This window comes from Nerophis lumbriciformis, linkage group LG12 (assembly GCF_033978685.3).
Source record: "Nerophis lumbriciformis linkage group LG12, RoL_Nlum_v2.1, whole genome shotgun sequence".
Classification (NCBI taxonomy): Eukaryota; Metazoa; Chordata; class Actinopteri; order Syngnathiformes; family Syngnathidae; genus Nerophis; species Nerophis lumbriciformis.
The window spans coordinates 21,948,763-21,973,800 of NC_084559.2; the positions used below are offsets into that span (position 1 = coordinate 21,948,763).

At 38.0% G+C, this 25,038-nt stretch overlaps 1 protein-coding gene across 1 annotated transcript in view; it reads left to right on the forward strand.

Moving 5' to 3' along the window:
- asb6 (ankyrin repeat and SOCS box containing 6) overlaps positions 1–24,722 on the forward strand; it is a 53,973-nt gene extending 29,251 nt beyond the window's left edge. The window contains exons 2-7 of the mRNA XM_061986096.1: positions 4,459–4,606; positions 7,564–7,739; positions 8,810–8,916; positions 10,771–10,879; positions 10,942–11,028; positions 23,348–24,722. Coding sequence (XP_061842080.1) covers positions 4,497–4,606; positions 7,564–7,739; positions 8,810–8,916; positions 10,771–10,879; positions 10,942–11,028; positions 23,348–24,069 — 1,311 coding nt within the window. The 5' untranslated portion in view covers positions 4,459–4,496 and the 3' untranslated portion in view covers positions 24,070–24,722. The remainder of the gene's footprint in view (positions 1–4,458; positions 4,607–7,563; positions 7,740–8,809; positions 8,917–10,770; positions 10,880–10,941; positions 11,029–23,347) is intronic.
- Positions 24,723–25,038: the final 316 nt, after the last annotated feature.

The window sequence follows — 25,038 nt, forward strand, 5'->3', positions numbered from 1 at the left end:
ATTAAAGGTTTGTGCACATTGGTTCGTGGGGTGGCTCAGTGGACTCAATTAGATGAGGAAATCAAACAAAGCAAAAACATATATCAATTTAAACGTATTAAAAACATTTATTTTGATATCTAAAGTGTATATTGTATTGTTGGATGTAATTACATATGTATCCTGTATTTATATACTAGAACTTGTCTTATAAGGGCATTATGAGTTGCATATGCTTATTTTATTTAATGTTACTATTACTACTGTATTTTTTTAAATGAAAATATTGTATTTGTTTTAATAGTATATAGATCAGGGGTGTCCAAACTTTATCTACTAAGGGCGGCATACGGAAAAATTTAAGCATGCAGGGGCCCTTTTGATATATATATATATATATATATATATATATATATATATATATATATATATACATATATATATATATATATATATATATATATACACACACATGCCGTATATTTTTAGCCTTCAGGGCCTCCCCTCAAGTTTGGTCCCTGGGAAGGGTCTCAGTCATGAAAAGGCTGTAATTTGGAATCTTAATGCCAATATGGACGAATGGGGCCAATTATTTTCAATGTGTTTTTATTTTTGTACTTGTCTTATTGTCTTAATCCTTTTGTATGTGTTTTACACTTTTCTCTTCTTTTTAAAAAAAAAGTCTAACCAGGGATAAGGGTTGCAAATTAGCCTGTGGCTAGAAGTCCTATGTACTTTGACATCGGTTACCTGTGGGTAGCAATGTTTAATTGCACTGTCCCTGTCAACTGAATTCATAAATAAATGAAAATATTTTACAACAGTATTTATTTATTTATTTATTTTTTTACAGTTTTTTTTTTTTAATCCCATTAAAATTATTGGGTATCCAAAAGAAGCCGTCACATAAAAATGTTAAAAATAAGTCATGCATTTTATTTTATTTTTCTTTCAACACTTAAATCTGTAGGTCAGCTTTAGTTGTTATACTTTTTTTTCCTGTGTTCTGTTTGTTTTACGACCTTTTTGTTTTTTATGGCAAAATAAGCAATATCTCTCACCTCAAAAATTCAAAGTGGAATATTTCATGTAATTGGAGCCTTAATAGGTCAATAATTCACAACGCCAATTTACAACGCCAATTCATTATTCCTTTTTGAGCATTGGCAGATTTTTTTTCATCCCACTAAAATTATTGGGGATGCAAAAGGGCCATTGCAATAATATTGTTAAAAATAAGTCACACATTTAATGTATTTTTTCTTTCAACGCTTAAACATCCAGATGAATTCAAGGATTAATTTTCATTTTTTCCCGTTTTTGTTTGTTTGTTGGCCCTGTGATGAGGTGGCGACTTGTCCAGGGTGTACCCCGCCTTCCGCCCGAATGCAGCTGAGATAGGCTCCAGCGCCCCCCGCGACCCCGAAAGGGACAAGCGGTAGAAAATGGATGGATGGATGGATGATGTATCCCCTTTTGTCAAAGAAAACTTAGTTTTATGGCCAATACATAAAATATACCATATTTCTCCCAAAAGATATTTCAAAGTGGAATATTTGATGTGAAGTAGTTGGAGCATTTAATAGGTCAATCATTTATTTGGGGCGGCATAGCTCGGTTGGTAGAGTTGCCGGGCCAGCAACTTGAGGGTTCCAGGTTCAATTCCCGCTGCCGTTGTGTCCTTGGGCGAGACACTTTACCCGCCTGCTCCCAGTGCCACCCACACTGATTTAAATGTAACTTAGATATTGGGTTTCACTATGTAAAGCGCTTTGAGTCACTAGAGAAAAGCGCTATATAAATATAATTCCCTTCACACAGTTATGTTGATTCATTACTATTTTTTGAGCAATGAAAAACAGTCTGCATGTCAGCTTTGTGTTATTAGTGTCAAGGTTGCAACTTTTTGTCTTGACATTTCACCTGTTTGCTTTTTACTCCACTTTTTAAATTGTTTTTGATTATTTTAATAGTATTGTTGGAATGTGCTGCCGGCCGTATGTTCGAAATAAATGAATAAAATGTCATATAATTTCTCTGACAACGTGCTTCCAACTTTTTATACTATAAAATTGAAATAAAATGTGGAATAAACTATGATGCTCTAAATCACAGGGTAATGTTCAAGTAAACTTCATTAAATATTTCATTCGTAAATAATAGTGTATGGCGGAACGATGTTTCGTGTTTTGTTTCTTTGGGGACAAAAACTTGGCTGTCGGGCATTTCCGGTTTTGATAACAACTGCTGCAAATGCAGATGTTTGTTCCACCGCAACACACTCGACAGACAGACTCGACAAAATATAAACTAAGGCAAGATTTTTTTTTACTAATACCTGTTTGTTTGTTTTAACATTTTATAACGTATTCTCACTGCAGTGTGTAAATGTTGACGTGAAAGTATCGCTAACTGCTCTGCAAAAACTGAAATCTAAGTAAAATTAAATATCTCAAATAAGGGTGATATTTGCTTATTTTCTGTCTGATAAGATCATTCTTCTCACTTAGCAGATTTTATGTTAGAGTGTTTTACTTGTTTTAAGTGTTTTGGTCCTAAATGATCTCAGTAAGATATTACAGCTTGTTGCTGAGTTTGTATGACCTATATTGAGTAAAACATGTTTGAAACTAGAATATCAACTGTTGCAAAGCTGTGTCATCAACACTCACAAGTATAAAACTACTTTTTTAAAGTAATAATTTCTTATTTCAAGCATGAAAAAAAAAAATCTTGACTTTGACACAATTGTGTCTCATAATTAAAACAGATGACAGCCAAATGGACTTTGCTGTTTTATTTTCAATGAAACAATAGAAAATACGTACTCATATAGTAGTACAGTTGGCACAGTACAGTAAACTGACAGTTAATATTTAACATTTGACATTTCAAACAATTTTGAACAGAAATAGTTAATGCACATTCAGATAAATTCCTCAAAGTTACAATTAAAACATTTTGGCCGGGGGCCGGGCAGTATTTATGCGCACTAATTGACTGAAAGCGCACGCACTTGGCGCGATGATGTCATGTTATCGATGGAAAAATGCATTTTTAGACCATATGATTTGCCTGAGCGGCTAGTAGACCCCTAGAGCAGAGGTCACCAACCTTTTTGAAACCAAGAGCTACTTCTTGGGTACTGATTTATGCGAAGGGCTACCAGTTTCCATCCATCCATTTTCTACCGCTTATTCCCTTTGGGGTTGCGGGGGGCGCTGGAGCCTATCTCAGCTACAATCGGGCGGAAGGCGGGGTACACCCTGGACAAGTCGCCACCTCATCACAGGGGCTACCAGTTTGATACACACTTAAATAATTTGCCAGAAAAAGCCAATTTGCTCAATTTACCTTTAACTCTATGTTATTATTAATAATTAATGATATTTATCTTTATGGAAACACTGATCATCTTAATTATTTCTCACAATAAATATATATAGAAACAGATAAATATCAATATGCAACACTTTATTTTTATACTTTCTCTAAGTGCACATTTTTCAAATTGAACATTTTCAAATGATCACTTCTAAGACAGTCTTGTGAAATCACAATATCCCATTTTAACTAGCTAGCCACTAACATTTTTTAACAAATCATGAATTACTTTGCACCATGTTTGTACAAATAATAACTCATGTAAAATACAAAAGTCAACCCTCAAATTTTTAAATAAATCATGTCACACTTTGAACTGGACACCAAATCTGTTATCTGTTTCTTTGTCAGTTAGTGAAGACCAAGTCTTTAAAATATTTTCTTGGATTTTCAAATTCTATTTGAGTTTTGTCTCTCTTAGAATTAAAAATGTCGAGCAAAGCGAGACCAGCTTGCTAATAAATAAATAAAATTTAAAAAAATAGAGGCAGCTCACTGGTAAGTGCTGCTATTTGAGCTATTTTTAGAACAGGCCAGCGGGCTACTCATCTGGTCCTTACGGGCTACCTGGTGCCAGCGGGCACCGCGTTGGTGACCCCTGCCCTAGAGTAACAAGATGTTGCCTTGTTGCTTTTCCATTAAGAACAATAAATTAGGTTTTAGTATAAGTTTTCTCGTCTCAAGAAATGTAATGCCGAGCGCATATCATTATGTCAAGATAATAGCACTAGCATTTACTTAATTTAAGAATATTTTTCAACAATTTGAGCAAAAGGGTCTTTTTTTTCTACCAAGAAAAGTGCACTTGTTATTAGAGAGAAAATACTTATTTCAAGGTATTTGGGGGTTCATTGAGGTTAGCTAATTTTACTTGTTTTGGAAAGTCTTGACAAGCCAAATGTTCTTGTTCTATTGGCAGATAATTTTGCTTAGTTCAAATAAAATACCTCTAATTTGTGTGGGTTTTTTTTCTTGTTTTTGAACACTGACTTTTTTGCAGTGTGGGTAACGCTCTGATAAGAGTGAAGTTGGGAGGACGTGTCTTGGCGTCCTGATCTGATGTGACTCTCTCTCTACCTTTTAAAATGTCCCCAGGAGTTTGAGACTACAGTTCCTAAAAGAGCGGAGGAGCCATGCCTTTCCTCCACGGGTTCCGAAGAATCATTTATGAGTATCAGCCACTGGTGGATGCTGTAATGAGCGTGGTCGAGCCGGAAGAAGGAGACGGTAGTCAAGGGGACAGGTAATAATATACTGTACTGGTCCAAGGGGTGTAACGGTACACAAACATTTTGGTTCGGTACGTTCCTCGGTTTAGAGGTCATGGTTTGGTTCATTTTCGGTACAGTAAGAAAACAACACAATATTTTTTTTTGGGGGTTATTTATTTACCAAATTTGTAAACAATGGCATAACATACATATGCACACAGGGTCCATTGCCAGGGTTAATGCGGTCAACATGTATAAAATAAAAACTAAATAAGATAAGGCTCAGAATGGTTTCTTAACAAAACCTTTCTACATATAAAGTGCTTTTTTTGATTGAGACTTTTATTAGTAGATTGCACAGTACAGTGCATATTCTGTACAATTGACCACTAAATGGTAACACCCCAATAAGTTTTTCAACTTGTTTTAGTTGGGGTCCACGTTAATCAACTTTAAACTGCCTCAAGTTGTTGCTCAGATGAAATAAAATGACACAACTTTTCTTCTACATATAAAATGTGCAACATTAAGCAGTTTCAAGTCAACTCAGCCTCAGATTAACTTTTCTTCCCCCCCCCCCAGCCTGGCTAACTTGGCAGTAAGAGGATATGTGGGCTCATTGTTCTTCCACCATAGAAGTGTGTCAAAATCTAGTTTTTAATGCAATATGGACTTAAATCTGCTGCTATAAAAACATTTGTTATTGCTTTAGCCCTGCCTGACTCGCCAAGGAGAGGCTGCTTGAATGCGGTGGTGACTCTTCAAATGGGTTAGCAAGTTTGACGTGTTGTCAGAAGCAGCTGCTGAACAATGTCGGCAAACCTCCGTCCTCCATTGTTGTATTGCGCAGCCAAAGTGTTCCCAAACCGGAGATCTTAACGAGGGTCTTCCAGCTCTGGCTTTTACATGTTGTCCTAGCCCGGTCGCTGCTAGCATGCCGTGTGTTGTGCCTCGGTGTGCATTGTTTACACAACGTGCGGTACGCTACTTAATATGTCCGTGTGGAAACTCGTTCGGTACACCTCCGAACCGAAACCCCCGTACCGAAACGGTTCAATACAAACACACGTACCGTTACACCCCTAACTGTACCGCAATCTAAAGTCACAAGAATATTAAACAATTGTGTTTTCCCCCCATGTTAGAAGGTCGTTGCTTGTCAATATAGAATTACGAAATTCAAATAAAGGGCTTATGGTAATTGTATTCATAGATGCCAATCTACATTTCTGCCAGTACTCGGTGTGTGTTGTCCCGATACCAATATATTGGTACCGGTACCAAAAGTATTTCGGTACTTTTCTAAATACGTATTTTCCGCACCATAAGCCGCCCTGGGTTATAAGCCGCGCCTTCAATGAACGGCATATTTCAAAACTTTGTCCACCTATAAGCCGCCCCGTGTTATAAGCCGCATCTAACTGCGCTAAAGGGAATGTCAAAAAAACAGTCAGATAGGTCAGTCAAACTTTAATAATATATTAAAAACCAGCGTGATGTGGGCGCGCATGGAGTTGTATATCAACATGGACGGAGCTGCGTGAAAAAAGCCACCCGGCCTCTTCGCGTAAACTTCCCTTAACCACTCGCTCATCTTTTCTTCATCCATCCATCCCTTCGAGTTAGCTTTTATGATGACGCCGGCTGGAAAGGTCTCTTTTGGCAAGGTCTTCCTTTTGAATATCACCATGGGTGGAAGTTTCTGGCCATTAGCATGGCAAGCTAGAACCACAGTGAAGGATGACTTCTCATTCCCTGTGGTGCGAATATTCACCGTACGTGCTCCCGTTGTATCCACAGTGCGGTTCACAGGAATATCAAAAGTCAGTGGAACCTCGTCCATGTTGATAATGTTCTCTGGCCGGATCTTTTTTTCAGCTATCTTGTTTTTACAATATGCACGGAAAGTAGCCAGCTTTTCTTGAAAGTCTTTAGGCAGTTGCTGTGAAATAGTAGTCCGTGTGCGGATGGAGAGATTGCGTCTTTTCATGAACCGGAAACCTGTCGCTTAGTAGGAGCCATTTTGTGGTCTTTACAGATGTAAACACACAAAGGAAATGAAACGTAATATCCGCGCGCTTCTTCTTCTTCTACGGGGGCGGGTAGTTGCTTACAGTAGAAGAAGAAGCGCTTCCTCTTCTATGGGGGCGGGTGCTTACCTTGGCGGTTGCTTGCGTAGAAGAAGAAGCGCTTCCTCTTCTACGGGGAAAAAAGATGGCGGCTGTTTACCGTAGTTGCGAGACCTAAACTTTATGAAAATGAATCTTAATATTAATCCATATATAAAGCGCACCGGGTTATAAGCCGCACTGTCAGCTTTTGAGTAAATTTGTGGTTTTTAGGTGCGGCTAATAGTGCGGAAAATACGGTACAACAAATTGCATTATTGGCTTTGTTTTTTAACAAAAAAATCTTACGGTACATTAAACATTGTAAAACAACTCGTACTGAGCCTATTCTATAAAATTCGCTACACCTCCCTGATACCGAAGTACATGTCAAACTACTTCCAGAACGTAAATAACCGCCATAACCACAACAGCAGGGGGAGCTCCACTAACCACGTTAAACCCAGATTCTGATCTAACAAAGGTCTTAACTCATTCTCCTTCTATGCCACATCAATATGGAATGCACTCCCAACAGGTGTAAAAGAAAGTGCATCTCTATCCTCCTTCAAAACTGCACTAAAAGAACACCTCCAGGCAACTTTAACCCATGACTAACACCCTTCCCCCCACCACATCCCACCTCCCCGGATTGTAAATAATCAAATGTAAATAATCAAATGTATACACTTGTTCTAATGCTTTCTGAGCTCACTATGTTCACTGATCGCTGTACATATCCTACGAAGTCAGACCTACACTGTTTCAATGTCCATTTCTCAGATGATATAATTGTTGATGACTGAAGTGCTGATATCAACCAAACCAAAACCCCCCCACAGTACAAAATATACTTTTCCTCCTTTTGTGTCCTGACCTAGAAGTCCAGAAGAAGAGGAAGGTCTGTACAGTTCTCTGGTGGAGCTGCTAGAGCGCGAGTCCCAGTCTGAAGTATTCATGGCAGGGGTCAGCTATTCCCTGTTTAAAGTGGCAGAACGTGGGCTGGTGCATGCCGCTCGAGTCCTTCTACAGTACAGAGCAGATCTTAATTTTGAGGGTGAGATAAATAAGTTCATCTTTTTCTCTGTGATATCTCAGTACAAATGTCTTCCAACTTTGTTCAATATGCTAGCATTGAAATACAATTGTATGGCATACCTTGCTTAATGTAGTCATAGAAAAGCAGTTGAAACCAAAATGTATGTCATCTTAAAAATGACTTTTGACTTGTTATCAACTGCTCGTTTTTCTTGAATAGTTCTGAGTTAAATTTCTCTATAACTAAAACTTGTCTCATACTTCATGGATGACTATTAAATTGACAAAGGATAAACATACTGAATGACAGATTGTTTTATAAAAAATGCATCCTGGGCTGGCTCTTCACGCCTAATTCAATAACCTTTTTATGGAGAGTGAAAGTAAGTTTGTCATCTATATACACCTAAATTGGTTCCCATTAGTGAACTACATTGCATACCAGGGCTCAGAAAATGCTATGAAAAAAGTTTCTCCCCAAGGATGGAATTATGGGAACTTTACAGAATATTAATTATATTTCACGTCTCTCTCCAAGTGCCCTTAATTCCCCATTGTTTGTTCTGACAAATTCCACTTGCAGAACCACTAGAAATGTTTGTTTTTTTCTTTATATTTTCTTTACTTTTCTTTTGTAAGAAGTTAAAATAATTAGTTAACTCACTATTTTGATGCCTTTTCCCCTTGTGTGGGCGTGTTTTCTTTGTTTACCCGCAGACATTTGACGAGAGTAGATGTTTGGCAATTAATTTTGCAGGTGACTAATGTTTTAAGTCACTCCTGTTACTTTATATTGTCCAAATTTCTGTTTTAAATTGCACACTTTGTGTTATCAGGTGGTGCCATTGTTTGTCGAGTACACAGTGTGCTTCATAATATTATAGTGTTCGATGGAAATTGTCCAATACAGAAACACTTTTTACATAAGACAATCCATTCTGTGTTCTCTATCTATCCATCCATCCATCCATCCATCCATCCATCCATCCATCCATCCATCTTCAACCGCTCATCCGGAATCAGGTCCCGGGCATTCTGTGTTCTGTGATTTTTAAATTGAATCTCTGTTTTTTTTTTTCAATTCCCCAGACCCAGTGTCTTACTATAATCCACTGCATATAGCAGTTCTGAGGAACAGATCAAACATGGTGAAACTTCTGGTCGAGCACGGAGCTGACATTGAAAAAAGGGACAGGGTGAGACAAATAATAGGACTAAATGATTTCATATACACTCAGGGACAACAACATGAAGTCCAATACAGGACTTTGACAATAAAAACAATGTCTTTCACAAATATGAAAATAGTTAGTTTTAAAGGCCTACTGAAACCCACTACTACCGACCACGCAGTCTGATAGTTTATATATCAATGATGAAATCTTAACATTGCAACACATGCCAAAACGGCCGGGATAGCTTACTAAAGTACAATTTTAAATTTCGCCCGAAATATCCTGCTGAAAACGTCTCGGTATGATGACGTCTGAGCGTAACGTCACGGCTTGTAGAGGACATTTTGGGACAGCATGGTGGCCAGCTATTAAGTCGTCTGTTTTCATCGCAAAATTCCACAGTATTCTGGACATCTGTGTTGGTGAATCTTTTGCAATTTGTTCAATGAATAATGGAGACGGCAAAGAAGAAAGCTGTAGGTGGGAAGCGGTGTATTAAAGTTAAAGTTAAAGTACCAATGATTGTCACACACACACTAGGTGTGGCGAGATTATTCTCTGCATTTGACCCATCACCCTTGATCACCCCCTGGGAGGTGAGGGGAGCAGTGGGCAGCAGCGGTGGCCGCACCCGGGAATCATTTTGGTGATTTAACCCCCAATTCCAACCCTTGATGCTGAGTGCCAAGCAGGGAGGTAATGGGTCCCATTTTTATAGTCTTTGGTATGACTCGGCCGGGGTTTGAACTCACAACCTACCGATCTCAGGGCGGACACTCTAACCACTATGCCACTGATTAACGGACTTGCGGCAGGTGTTGTGCTGGATAACGCACCCCCGCCGTAGAATGCACCCCTTGACTGGTGTGCCGGATAACACAGCTGGTTGTTTACATTCCCGGAAGATGACGGTCAAGCTTTACCATTGGCCTGTGGAGAACTGGGACAACAGAGACTCTTACCAGGAGGACTTTGAGTTGGATGCGCAGACGCGGTACCGTGAGTACGCATGCAGCTGCGGCTTCCAAACATTTGATGGCTTCCCCGTACGTGCTTGCCGCTATGTGCATGTCACGTACGTAACTTTGGGGACTTTGGGGAAATATATGTGCTGTATGAACTTTGGGGAGGTGAACGGTACTTTGGGCTGTGGGATTGAGTGTGTTGTGCAGGTGTTTGAGTTGTATTGGCGGGTTATATGGACGGGAGGGGGGAGGTGTTTGTTATGCGGGATTCATTTGTGGCATATTAAATATAAGCCTGGTTGTGTTGTGGCTAATAGAGTATATATATGTCTTGTGTTTATTTACTGTTTTAGTCATTCCCAGCTGAATATCAGGTCCCACCCGCCTCTCACAGCATCTTCCCTATCTGAATCGCTCCCATTTCTTTCTAGTCCTTCACTCTCACTTTCCTCATCCACGAAACTTTCATCCTCGCTCAAATTAATGGGGAAATCATCGCTTTCTCGGTCCGAATCGCTCTCGCTGCTGGTGGCCATGATTGTAAACAATGTGCAGATGTGAGGAGCTCCACAACCTGTGACGTCACGCTACTCGTCTGCTACTTCCGGTACAGGCAAGGCTTTTTTATCAGTGACCATCGTCGATGTTCTCTACTAAATCATGTCAGCAAAAATATGGCAATATCCCGAAATGATCAAGTATGACACATAGAATGGACCTGCTATCCCCGTTTAAATAAGAAAATCACATTTCAGTAGGCCTTTAAAGGAGAGTGCCAGAGTTGTATCAATACAAAATGGTTATTTCATTTTTACAGTTGGAGTTTACAATAGTGTTATTGTGAAGCTTTACTTTTATTTTGTGGTCAAATACATGCGTATCTTGAAATCTTTCATTTCTGACCTGTTAGATTCATGAGAGCAATCCATTGGATCTGGCAAGTGAAGAGTCAGACCGTCTGCCCTGCCTGCTCATGCTGCTTGACCTGGGTGCTAATGTGAACGCATGGGATAAAAGAGGTATATTTATATTTCCAGTTTGACTTTGTTTCAAAAGTGATCGTATTGGTCTTGTCTCTAAGGAAAAACCCCTTTGCTGCATGCCTTGGCGAGCAGTGATGGCCTCACTGTGAACAACACAGAGAACATCCAGCTTTTACTTGAAAGAGGTATTGGCAGTGACACACTACTATCACCACATAGCCTCTTGTCCATGTGGACTCTTTATTGAAAAAGAAAACCAATCAAACCGCATCACCATACTGTACATCTCAAAGCGTTGTTACTTTTCTCTGTGTGTCATTTGAAGGCTAAATATGGAGTACATTAGCACACAGAGAATGTAATAACTTTGAATGAATGACACATTTTCGACCCCCGCCAGCAGTGATGGCTTCAACATTATCACGTCGCCTGCTGTTCATACTGCAGGTAACTAAGGCAGCCTATCATATTCGCGCCTCATTGTAAATAACTGTAAACTTGAAATTAATGCTTCTCATGCATTACATCATGCAGTGTTTCTCAAATAGTGTGTCAAGAAGAAGGAGACAGGGTATCTGCATGGTCTGTAAACGTCTTAAAACCAACAATTTGAATGTAAGGCCTTAAACTGTCTAAATTTTTCCTAAAATCTCATAGGTCTTCAATATGATTTTGAAAGGTCTTAAAAAATCGAATTATGTTATTTTTGTTTAAATCTTGCATAAACTGCAGTCATGCTTTTAAATGTTTAGATTTTTGAGGACTCTAACACAACTACAAAACAGCCCTAAAGTAGGCTAGCTGTACTGCCCGGTCAAAATTTGTTGTGCACCACCTGGAGCAGTGGTTCTCAACCTTTTTTCAGTGATGTACCCCCTATGAACATTTTTTTTAATTTAAGTACCCCCTAATCAGAGCAAATCATTTTTGGTTGAAAAAAAGAGATAGAGAAGTAAAATACAGCACTATGTCGTCAGTTTCTGATTTATTAAATTGTATAACAGTGCAAAATATTGCTCATTTATTGTGGTCTTTCTTGAACTATTTGGAAAAAAGATATAAAAATAACTAAAAACTTGTTGAAAAACAAACAAGTGATTCAATTATAAATAAAGATTTCTACACATAGAAGTAATCATCAACTTAAAGTGCCCTCTTTGGGGATTGTAATAGAGATCCATCTGGATTCATGAACTTAATTCTAAACATTTCTTCACAAAAAAAGAAATCTTTAACATCAATATTTATGGAACATGTCCATAAATATCATTGTTGCATTTCTTTTCACAGTTCTTTTTGACAGACATTTAAAAAAAAATCTGAGTACCCCTTGGCATACCTTCAAGTACCCCCAGGGGTACGCGTACCCCCATTTGAGAACCACTGACCTAGAGCACTGTGCACGTGCAGCGGTGTGTTGTTACAGCTTAGCATAGCAGCGGAGAAAACTAAAATAAACCCTACAGCAAAGCAGAATTACTTGCATAAGATGGGTAAGTGCAAGTTTAACAATTTGTGGCTCCAGAACGATCAATTTAATGCATGCTTAAAGCCGGGAGATGGAAACGTATAAAGTGTTTAGGACCGATGTGGAGCCATCGAGGAGGGAAGCGTTTGGAAACATTGTGATGAAAGTGAATGGAATGATAATGTAAAAGTCAAACATCCGTAATAAGTCAGTGTCAAAAGTAGCTGAAATGCCACAAACACTTGCACAACTGTAAGGATCAACGTAACCCCCCAAAGGAGTGTTATGTGGATAAAGTTGCGTCCTATTGCTGAAGAAGAGATTTTTACTAGTGAAATCATTATTTTTTTCTTTTATTATTTTTTTTTTTTAGCCTTTATTTAACAAGGTAAAATCCCATTGAGATCAAATATCTCTTTTCCAAGGGAGACCTGGCCAAGAGGGCAGCAGCAAGGTTACAATAAAAACAGTAAACAACACATAAAACATCAAATTTATAACATTAAAACCTGCTCACATGACACATGTGCATACAGACAAGGTAGACTGCAATCCTTTCACAGAAGCTTTAAACTCATTTAATGTAACAAGGGTTTGAAGTTGAAGATTCGATTGTAGGTTATTCCAAGTCTTTGGTGCTGAAAACGTAAATGCTTTCTTGCCCAGTTCAGTTCTTACTTTGGGGACGACAAATTGCAGAACATTCATTGAACGAAGATTGTGACTTCCTTGTTTGTTTGTTAAAAGACAAGACAGATAAGATGGAGTGATACCCAGAATGGTTTTGTAGGTACTATTACTGTTACTCACAGCAAGCACACACTAATTTATCTCTGGTAGTAGTGTATTCACAGTAGTAAAGCTATATTAAAAAAACATAATTATTATATATTATTTCTGTTATTTATTCCAAATATTTCAGGTCAGCTTCTCATACCTAATCTTTTTACCAAGTTTATACAGCAACTGAAATTAAAAAGCTATAAAGGTTATCTGTGTAGTGTTTACACTCAGTTTATGGTTGGGTGAGGAAATCAAGACAGATTGGCGAATGTCATCTTGTCATGCTTAAATAAAAAGTACCGTATTTTTCGGACTATAAGTCGCACTTTTTTTCATAGTTTGGCCGGGGGTGCGACTTATACTCAGGAGCGACTTATGTGTGACATTATTATTGCCTTTCAAATGTCTATTCTTGGTGTTGGGTTTTATCAAATAAATTTCCCTAAAAAATGCGACTTATATATGTTTTTTCCTTCTTTATTATGCATTTTCGACCGGTGCGACTTATACTCCGGAGCGATTTATACTCCGAAAAATACGGTATATATTTTTTGTAGCCAACCGGCTAACTGCTAAATGCCTTCCTTGCAAACTAGCTAACTACTTATTTTTGCATGCGATGACTAGCAAATGTGCTAACGAACAAGCTAATTCACCTACTGACTGGGTGATGAAGTTTATGTCTGATTCTTCAAACTAGTTAACTATAATTGAACTGTTCCCTTTTTAACATAGTGAAAATAATCCACTTTTATCTACATATTTTTGTAGCCAACTAGCTAACTGCTAACTCATTGTTTTTTCTGCAGCTTTTGTGGAAATCGGATCCACACTTTCTGCAGTTTGGTTATCACAACAAATGCGCCAACTAACTTGGAAGCTAGCTAGCTAACTATATAAAGTAGTTCTGCAAAAAAGCTCTAATAGAAAACCTAGAAAGCTAACTACCGTATTTTTCGGACTATAAGTCGCAGTTTTTTTCATAGTTTGGCCGGGCTTCAGTGCGATTTATATATGTTTTTTTCCTTCTTTATTATGCATTTTCGGCAGGTGCGACTTATACTCCGAAAAATACGGTAGTCCTTGTCTCCCAACGTTGTACAGATACAGTAATTGTACTGTAGATGTTTTTATCTGTTTGCTCAACTGTTGACAGCTGCAAAAACACTGCGAAAGTTAACCATTTAACTTTAACAGAGATGCTGAAAGTCCCTTTTACAGAAAATATACGTACTGCTGTGCTATCCTCTACCATTGCCGTTACCGCTTGATACAAAGCACACTGCACCTTTTGCAAGAAAACAGTTGTATGGCAAACGTGAAAAATGGCTGTTATGATGTTTGCTAATCTTTTTTCAATTAGTTTACAATAGAGAGTCTTCTGATGTATTTAGTTAGTTTAACCATTTTGTTTTCCTATGTGAAAAAGCAGTACATTAATGCATTTACTTAAAATTCATTCTGGCCCTCAGAGTTTCCTTTTACATCTTTGGACTTTTTTGTCTGTATGGATATGAAAGGGTCTTAAATAATATTCATGTTGGTCTTAAAAAGTTTTAAAAAGTCTTAGATGTGACTCGTTGAAACCTGCAGAGACCCTGGGGGGAGAGTTTCATCATTTGTGTCTAAACTCTAGTACTCATGTCCGAACGATACACAAGCCTGCAGGTGGCATCAGTGCTCAGCCTAATCAACAGTTAAAGTATTAAGAACAAATGCTATTGCTGCTTCATTGCATTTTAACCACATGCTTTTACAACCACTTTTTGTAACATAATGTTATCCTTTTGATGTGCATGTCTGCGTGTGTGTGTATTTTAGTGGAGTGTAGTTTACATGGACAGGTCAGGAAGAGGGTGGGGTACAACACTTGCAGCTCGTTGAAATACGAGCACCCTCTTGGCTAACCGCTGCAAACAGCATCTTTAACTTTCTACTGCAAAGGATTTATTGTGACCAAGGGGGAATGTCAGCAAGGGTTGAAATACTCATTTTCACCCACTGCATCTATTTTTGTGACTTTTTTTTGGAACCAGTTTACATCTCGTGTGTTTTTATCAATATAGGACTGAAAAAATGTATTCAGCCCTCATAGTCAATTCTATTACATAGGTCATCGATTTTGAGAATAATTATAATTTACAAAGGGGCTTGAATAATTTTGAGTGCAACAACTGTATAGCTTTTCCATGTTATTACTTTTGGGGGTTGTTGACTGTAATTTACAAACTTCCCTACTAAGTAGAGCGCTTACACATTATTGTCTTACCTTTGTTGTGTATGGGAATGCATGAAAACATCCTGATGCCAGTTTAATGTTTATGATCTTTTTAGATAAAGATTAATGTAATGTTTTTTTAATTGGGTAAATATGTGTGATCTGTGAAGATGAGCTTTGGCCAGTCATTATGAGGCCAGACTAATTTTTTATCTTGATTTGAACATAATAGTCATACAAAAGTCCCCGTTTCCATTTGATTTGGTCTTCTATATCCCTGTCACATATGTTTATTATACATTCATTCATTAATGTTGTCAACTTAGCAACTTTGTCACTATATTTAACAAGTATTCCGACTCCTCGAGCGACAAATCTAGTGATTTTTTTTTTCTTCTTATCTTATTGAACACTAACATATGAAAGCGCATATTGTTCTTGCACTGTATTTTTCGGACTATAAGTCGCAGTTTTTTTCATAGTTTGGCCGGGGGTGCGACTTATACTCAGGAGCGACTTATGTGTGAAATTATTAACACATTACCGTAAAATATCAAATAATATTATTGAGATCATTCACGTAAGAGACTAGACGTATAAGATTTCATGGGATTTAGCGATTAGGAGTGACAGATTGTTTGGTAAACGTATAGCATGTTCTATATGTTATAGTTATTTGAATGACTCTTACTATAATATGTTACGTTAACATACCAGGCACGTTCTCAGTTGGTTATTTATGCCTCATATAACGTACACTTATTCAGCCTGTTGTTCACTATTCTTTATTTATTTTAAATTGCCTTTCAAATGTCTATTCTTGGTGTTGGGTTTTATCAAATAAATATCCCCCAAAAAATGCGACTTATACTCCAGTGCGACTTGTTTATGTTTTTTTATTTTTTATTATTATGCATTTTCGGCAGTTGCGACTTATACTCCGGTGCGACTTATACTCCGAAAAATACGGTAGTTCAGTTTGCTTAAAAAAAGTCAGTTTAAACCGACTAATTTTTTCAAAGTAAACTTCAAGCCAAATTAAAGTTAAACTAATAAACAACTAAAAGTTAAGTAAACAGATTGTTTTTAAGTAGAGATGTCTGATAGTATCGGACTGCCGATATTATCGGCTGATAAATGCTTTAAAATGTAGTATCGGAAATGATCAGTATCGGTTTCCAAATTATCGGTATCAGTTTCAAAAAGTAAAATGTATGACTTTTTAAAATGCCGCTGTGTACATGGACGTAGAGAGAAATACCCAGTCACATAATATCTATCTTGATCAACAGTCATACAGGTCAGACTGAGGGTGGCCGTATAAACAACTTTAATAATAATAATAATAATAACTTCTATTTATATAGAGCTTTTCTAAGTACCCAAAGTCGCTTTACATGTAGAACCCATCATTCATTCACACCTGGTGGTGGTAAGCTACTTTCATAGCCACAGCTGCCCTGGGGTAGACTGACGGAAGCGTGGCTGCAATTTGCGCCAACGGCCCCTCCGACCACCACCTATCATTCATCATTCAATTCACCGGTGTGAGTGGCAACTTTAACACTGTTACAAATATGCGCCACACTGTGAACCCACACCAAACAAGAATGACAAACGCATTTCGGGAGAACATCAGCACCATAACACAACATAAACACAACAGAACAAATACCCAGAAACCCTTGCAGCACTAACTTTTGCGGGACGCTACAATATACACCCCCCCTCCCCCACTTCAAACCCCCCCCCTAACCTCCTCATGCTCTCTCACGTCCCAAATTCCAAGCTGCTGTTTTGAGGCATGTTAAAAAAAATCATACACTTTGTGACTTCAATAATAAATATGGCAGTGCCATGTTGATTTATTTTGGAAAACCTTGTTACATTGTTTAATGCATCCAGCGGGGCATCACAACAAAATTAGGCATAATAATGTGTTAATTCCACGACTGTATATATCGGTATCGGTTGATATCGGTATCGGTAATTAAGGGTTGAACAATATCGGCATATTGGATATCGGCAAAAAAGCCATTATCGGACATCTCTATTTTTAAGTAAGTTTAAAAATTTCAAGTAAGCTTAGTAAATGACTACAAGTAAGTTTACTCTTAGATTTCAAGTAAGATTACTGAATGACTGCAAGTAATCGGTTTCCCAACTTTTTACAAGTAAACTGAATATGTTAGATTAAGTAGCCACAATTAGCTTCAACTTTCAGTGGGTAAGCAGTCACAAAGCACAAACTTGAACTTTGACAAGTTTATTAACAAGCCCATATGCGTAAAAACAGATGCATATGTGTACAACCTGTGCAGTGCTGTAGTCAGTACAGTACATCAGGATGAAGGTCTGATCACAGTAATAAAAAAAAACAAATCAAATAAGTAATAATAACCATCTCTCAATGAATCTGTTAAAACAGTGAGGTAGATGAAACAGTTTGTTTTTTTACCCCTAGCTCCGTATACAAAAAGGATCAAAAGCAGGTACCGTTAGACTAGAACAGGGATGTCAAACATGCGACCTGAACAGGTTCAAGCCGGCCTGTGAGATGAGTTTGCCAAGTGTAAAATTGAGCTGTATTTTTAAATTAAAGAAACTGCTGTTCTAAATGTGTCCACTGGATGTCGCAATAGGAATTATGTAAGGCAAACAAATAGGTTATTTCCCTGGGCGAGCAAGTGTACCAAGCAAGAGGTACATGGTAAAGCGGGGCTGCGACGACTCCTCCTCGGCCCAACGTAAAACAAACTGGAATAAAATACACAATTGGTAACCCGACTTAAAATGCTGAATGAGACACTGCACTTTGATATAGTTCTGTGAAAATGATTGTCTTCTGTGCAAATTTAAAGAAAGTGAACAATGGAAATTACAAATGAGGTACAACATAGAAGAGGTTTTATTTATGGTTTATTTTGTTTTTAGTACAATCCTAGATGGGTTGTGACTTAAAGTTTAATTGCTTTGTAAATACACTGAGATTAAGTCTAAGTTCATTGTGTTCTCCATGGTGTTTTTGAGACTGCACCAATGTTTTCCTTTTTTCCTAACTTGAAGTGTTTTGTCAAGAAGATTATTTGTGATATGTACATTTTCAGTGTTTGTTCTATTTTGGGCCGAAGTAAAACAAAGAAAACAATCGGAAGTTGTCGTAGTTGTATTTTTAGGTTATTATGCTATTATTTTACCCGTCTTGCCCACGTGGGAATAGATTTTCCTCCATGCGGCCCCTGAGAAAAAAATTAGTTTGACATCCCTGGACTAGAAGTTTCAATGCAATAGTACTGGTTTACTTCAGTTGACCCCTTTAAAAAATACAACAAAAAAAAAGAAAAGGTATTGAGTACCAATGAATACTAACACATATTTTCAAAAAATGGACACAAAAATTCAAAAAGACCATATAAAAACTTCACTTAGGTCCTATATAGTGCCTCACAACATTGAAGCGGCAATGTTATTCTTCAACAAGTGGTGCATTTGTTTGAAACAGCAGGTCGCACGATCACATTCCACTTATTTGGCGTGAACAATCTAAGCCGAAAGCAGGTTTTTCAGTGTTTGTGGTGTGGGTTTCAGAGACTTGCCTCCTAATGAAACAAACACCCACTGAATAAATTAAACAGTGTTCTGCATGGCCTTTGGATAGTCCAAATCCAGAGCATAGTTTGAACCAAATAGGAGACATAGGCAAATGTTGTTTCCTCCTTTTCGACAATGCAAGCTGCGCATGGGCTGTGTGAGTCAGTACAAACGTGAAGACAATAGACATCTTATAAGTAGACGCAGCATTGGCTGCTGTGATGCGAGAAATTGGGCTGCCATCTTGAAGTGGTGATGACATACTTGCCAACCCTCCCGAATTTTCCGGGAGACTCCCGAAATTCAGCGCCTCTCCCGAAAACCTCCCGGGACAAATATTCTCCCGAAAATCTACCGATTTTCAGCCGGAGCTGGAGGCCACGCCCCCTCTAGCTCCATGCAGACCTGAGTGAGGACAGCCTTTTTTCACGACGGGAGGACAACTGGGTGACAAGAAATAAATCATCCAGACTAGAGATAAATTGTATTATTATGTTTATCTTACCTACAAATACATATATTTACCGTATTTTCCGCACCATAAGCCGCCCTGGGTTATAAGCCGCGCCTTTAATGAACGGCATATTTCAAAACTTTGTCCACCTATAAGCCGCCCCGTGTTATAAGCCGCGCCTACGCTGCGCTAAAGGGAATGTCAAAAAAACAGTCAGATAGGTCAGTCAAACTTTAATAATGTATTACAAACCAGCGTTCTAACAACTCTGTTCACCCCCAAAATGTAATGTGCAAATGTGCAATCACAAAAATAGTAACACTCAAATTAGTGCAGAGCAACATCAATAACTCAACGTTGCTCGAACGTTAATGTCACACAACACACAAAATAAACATTTAAAGCTCACTTTCTGAAGTTATTCCTCATCCATAAATCCCTCAAATTCTTCTTCAGTGTCTGAATTAAAAATTTGGGCGAATACGGCATCCGTCTGGTGGAAGTCATCAGAGTCAGTGTCGCTGTTGTTGTCCAGCAGTTCCGTGAATCCTGCCTTCCGGAAAGCTCGGACCACAGTTGAGACTGATCCACTGGCAGATGTTGGCGTATGTCGTCCGGCGCTGTCTCCCTGTCTTAGTGGCGCAGGTCATCTTGTTGCTTCCTCTACCTACGCACCATTGATTCATTTATGTTCAATTCTCTCGCTGCTGCTCTATTTCCGTGTTCTACTGCGTGACTTATTGCCTTGAGTTTGAATTCTGCGTTGTACGCGTGTCTCTTAATAGGAGCCATTTTGTGGTCTTTACAGATGTAAACACACAAATGAAATGAAACGTAATATCCGCGCGCTTCTTCTTCTACGGGGGCGGGTGCTTACCTTGGCGGTTGCTTACCGTAGAAGAAGAAGCGCTTCCTCTTCTACGGGGGTGGGTGCTTACCTTGGCTGTTGCTTACCGTAGAAGAAGAAGCGCTTCCTCTTCTACGGGGAAAAAAGATGGCGGCTGTTTACCGTAGTTGCGAGACCTAAACTTTATGAAAATGAATCTTAGTATTAATCCATATATAAAGCGCACCGGGTTATAAGCCGCACTGTCAGCTTTTGAGAAAATTTGTGGTTTTTAGGTGCGGCTAATAGTGCGGAAAATACGGTATTAATAAAAAATTTAAAAAAACTAAATACATTTTTACTATATTTTGCTAAAAACATCAAAATTAATTGTATTTTTTCTGACTCATTACATCCAGGCATTAGAATTATACATTAAAGTAAACATATTTGAAATAATCAATTTTAAATTATCATAATAATTCATTTAAAATGACCATATTTAATTATTAAAATAATTGCTTGTTTATCAACAACTTTAGCATTTTATTCATTATTACATTTTGAAGCTCTCAGAAGCCAAGTTATGTTATATTCCTTAATATTTATTTATGCAAGTTTGAAGTATCAATTATCTAAACACAGTTTTGTTTGCATATTTTCAGGATGTAGAGATATATATATATATATATATATATATATATATATATATATATGTTTATGAAACACTTGGTGAATTCTAGCTGTCAATATACTCCTCCCCTTTTAACCATGCCCTCAACCACGCCCTGCCCCACCCCCGACCACGCCCCCACCCCCCACCTCCCGAAATCGGAGGTCTCAAGGTTGGCAAGTATGGGTGATGAGGAGACGGCGAGCAGCCTAAACTAACAGTTGACAGGTAGAAAACAAACGCTGGTGTTCAGCGTTTTCCTGCCCAAATGAGCGGACTGTTGAAAATAGAAATCGGGTTGTATTGTATTTTGTGAAAATAATATTACCACAGAGTTGAGAAGGAGCAAAGATCTTCAATAGTACTGAAATCTTAGCCACTAGCTAACAAGAGTATGACCATAATATAATTGCTTGTCAATGAAATTAATTACATTTAAAAATGTCATACTTGAATAACATAAAGTTGAAATAAATGATGATGGCAAAGTGTTTTTTCATTTTAGGCAAAGTATAAGACAATACTTTCTTAACAGTATAATTGTAACCAGGAATAAGTCTTCAAGTAACAATGTTCAAATACTAACATTGTTGGGTAAGACAGAATTTGGTTTTATTCTGAATCCAGTGAAACAGATTGGTGGTTTTAGCTGATATAAAGACTTTCAGGTGTTTATATATGATTATGTTTAAGTATTTGGCAGACGCTTTTATCCAAAGTGAAATACATAAAAAATACATATAAAACATTCACTGTAAACATTATCAATTAAGGGAAGAATGTAATACAAAGTGTCAAGACAGAATAAACTCTCTGCTGCTGCAGCAACAGAGATACAGTCTATAGGTCCCTAAGATATATAGATATGTAATGTATTCATACATTGTTTATGTAGGATATACGCCTGTATATATAACTTAATCATATTGTTTCTTCAATTTAAAAATAGCTGACTCTTTTTTTCCCCCTTCTCTGGGATTATATTACCAGTTTTGATCTCGGACGTCTGGTCACTTATAGCAGTGGTTCTCAAATGGGGGTACGCGTACCCTTGGGGGTACTTGAAGGTATGCCAAGGGGTACGTGAGATTTTTTTTAAATATTCTAAAAATAGCAACAATTCAAAAATCCTTTTTAAATATATTCATTGAATAATACTTCAACAAAATATGAATGTAAGTTCATAAATTGAACATCAAATCAAGTAGGCTATTCCATTCATTACCATAAACCCAGAGTTTCCCCCATGCCATGATGGGTTGACCCTCAATAAAATGTCTGTCAAAAAGAACTGTGAAAAGAAATGCAACAATGCAATATTCAGTGTTGACCGCTAGATTTTTTGTGGACATGTTCCATAAATATTGATGTTAAAGATTTATTTTTTTGTGAAGAAATGTTGAATCCAGATGGATCTCTATTACAATCCCCAAAGAGGGCACTTTAAGTTGATGATTACTTCTATGTGTAGAAATCTTTATTTATAATTGAATCACTTGTTTATTTTTCAACAAGTTTTTAGTTATTTTTATATCTTTTTTTCCAAATAGTTTAAGAAAGACCACTACAAATGAGCAATATTTTGCACTTTTATACAATTTAATAAATCAGAAACTGATGACATAGTGCTGTATTTTACTCCTTTATCTCTTTTTTTCAACCAAAAATGCTTTGCTCTGATTAGGGGGTACTTGAATTAAAATAATGTTCACAGGGGGTACATCACTGAAAAAAGGTTGAGAACCACTGACTTATAGTATATAAGAATATTCTATTACTGTTAAGCAAACTATGAATAATAAAACGCGCCAAAACATGTGTCCTTTATCATAGTTACACGTATGACAAAAAAACACGTGAAAATCAGTGGTATTCAGTGAGGTAAGATTAATTAAATGTGCTGACAGTTCATTGCTCCTGCCAAATGAATTGCACTGAGTTGAGCGGATCACCACTCCAAGATGGCAGCCCCGCGTCTCGTCAGCGCCAGTAGGCAGTAGCTGCCGATGTTGTGTCTACTTACAAGATGTCTATGGTGAAGACAAGGCTACTTCTTCTGCAGCTTTTTTAACTGTGTTTTATCTCCATGAGGGGCATTATCGCCACCTACTGTTCATTATTCTAAGTGACAACTCAGAGTCTCTAAGTAAGTTAACTTGAATAATACCATATCCTTGAGATAGTGCCACCTTAATGTTCACAACACTTAGCCACTGATAGTAAACTCAACATTTCGGTTAAAATCTATCTTTTTCTTAGAAGGTATACTATATGTATTATTTTTTTGTGTTTTCATTTAAACTGTAAAATGTAGGAATCATAACAGCAAAATGTTGACAGTTGAACCTTAATGGAAAGCTGCAAACATGTGTCTACAAACGTAAGAATTGGTTTTAAAAGCTGCGCTCAATCGGTGCTCAGTTAGTAATACTAAAAGAAAAACATCAAAAAAAATCTGTACAGGACCCAATATGTATTGCATCCGCCCCAGGTGCTGACGTCAACGCTGCTACTGTAGACGGTGAAACGGTTGAGTCGTCCTTGGTGTTTCTGGTCAAGGAGGCGCTTGATGCCACACCCGAAGATGCAGCAGCGATTGGAAAATTCTGCCTAAAGACAACAGAGTTACTGCTGGCTCACGGTGTGGATCCCAGCTGTGATCTAAATGATGACGACGAGTCCACTCTGACCCAAACAAGTCTGGAGCACTTTGACCTGCTCTTCCCTCTTGCTGTGCTTATTATCCAAAGCGGAGCATCTTTGGTTTGTGCTTATCACAGCGACTCCTGCTGGTCAGCGTCCGGTATTATCTTTCAGAGGCTCCAGACAGCCCTTGGACATTGCTCAGATCCAAATCATGCCTCTGAGCTCCTTGAGCAAGCGGAAGTGTTACTGGACTTAGCAAAGGTAAACAACCCCACACTGAGCCTGCATGTCAGGTTAGGACCTACTATATTTGGGCAGGACCCTCACCCTTATGTCCAGGCTTTACAAGACTTATATAGCCGAGTGGTCCAGCATGATGCTTGCCCTCCTACCCTGAAATGCCTTTGCAGAGCATTTTTACGGAACCACTCCCAGCCATGGCCACTGGACAAGAGAATCAATGATTTGCCATTACCAGACAGATTGAAAGACTTCCTTCTCCCTGAGCGCACATATAAACCAAAGCCTGGTTGGGACTGCTTTAAACCCCAGCAAAGCCAGCGCTGATAATCTGATGTGTCCTATGATGTGTTGTAAAGCATTTGGAACATTATATTCAAATGGAACAGATAATTACAAACAGTTGAATCATATCTTCTTTTTGTGCCAAACATTTGCATTTTGTTGTTTACCATTAAACTCAAGCACCGAAAATATGCTATTTTAATGTATGTCCAAGTACGCCGATTAGAAAGAAGCATATGTAATGTGAGGCTGGGGTAATTGAGTTCTTTGTAATGCATCTTAAATGCCACCAGATGGCAGTGTTTCTCTATCGCGTGTTGAAAAAAAAACATTAAGCAATTCACAATCTAGTCAATTAAAGTAGTTGAAATACGTGCGTGTTATCCCCTAAAGTGATTGTGATATGATGTGAAATTAGTTTTTTTTCTCACTTAAACTGAAGCTGGATAATAAACAAGTCGGAATGGTATTCTGGCTGTCAAATATGTTGTTGCTTTAGTCCAGGGGTCGGCAACCCGCGGCTCTAGAGCCGCATGCGGCTCTTTAGCGCCGCCCTAGTGGCTCTCTGGAGCTTTTTAAAAAATGTATGAAAAATGGAAAAAGATGAGGGGGGAAAATAAATTGTTTTGTTTTAATATGGTTTATGTAGGAGGACAAACATGACACAAGCCTCCCTAATTGTTACAAAGCACACTGTTTATATTAAACATGCTTCACTGATTCGAGTATTTGTCGAGCACCGTTTTGTCCTACTAATTTTGGCGGTCCTTGAACTCACCTTAGTTAGTTTACATGTATAACGTTCTCCGACTTTCTAGGACGTGTTTTATGCCACTTCTTTTTCTGTCTCATTTTGTCCACCAAACTTTTAACGTTGTGCATGAAAGGTGAGTTTTGTTGATGTTATTGACTTGTGTGGAGTGCTAATCAGACATATTTGGTCACTGCATGACTGCAAGCTAATCGATGCTAACATGCTATTCAGGCTAGCTATATGTACATATTGCATCA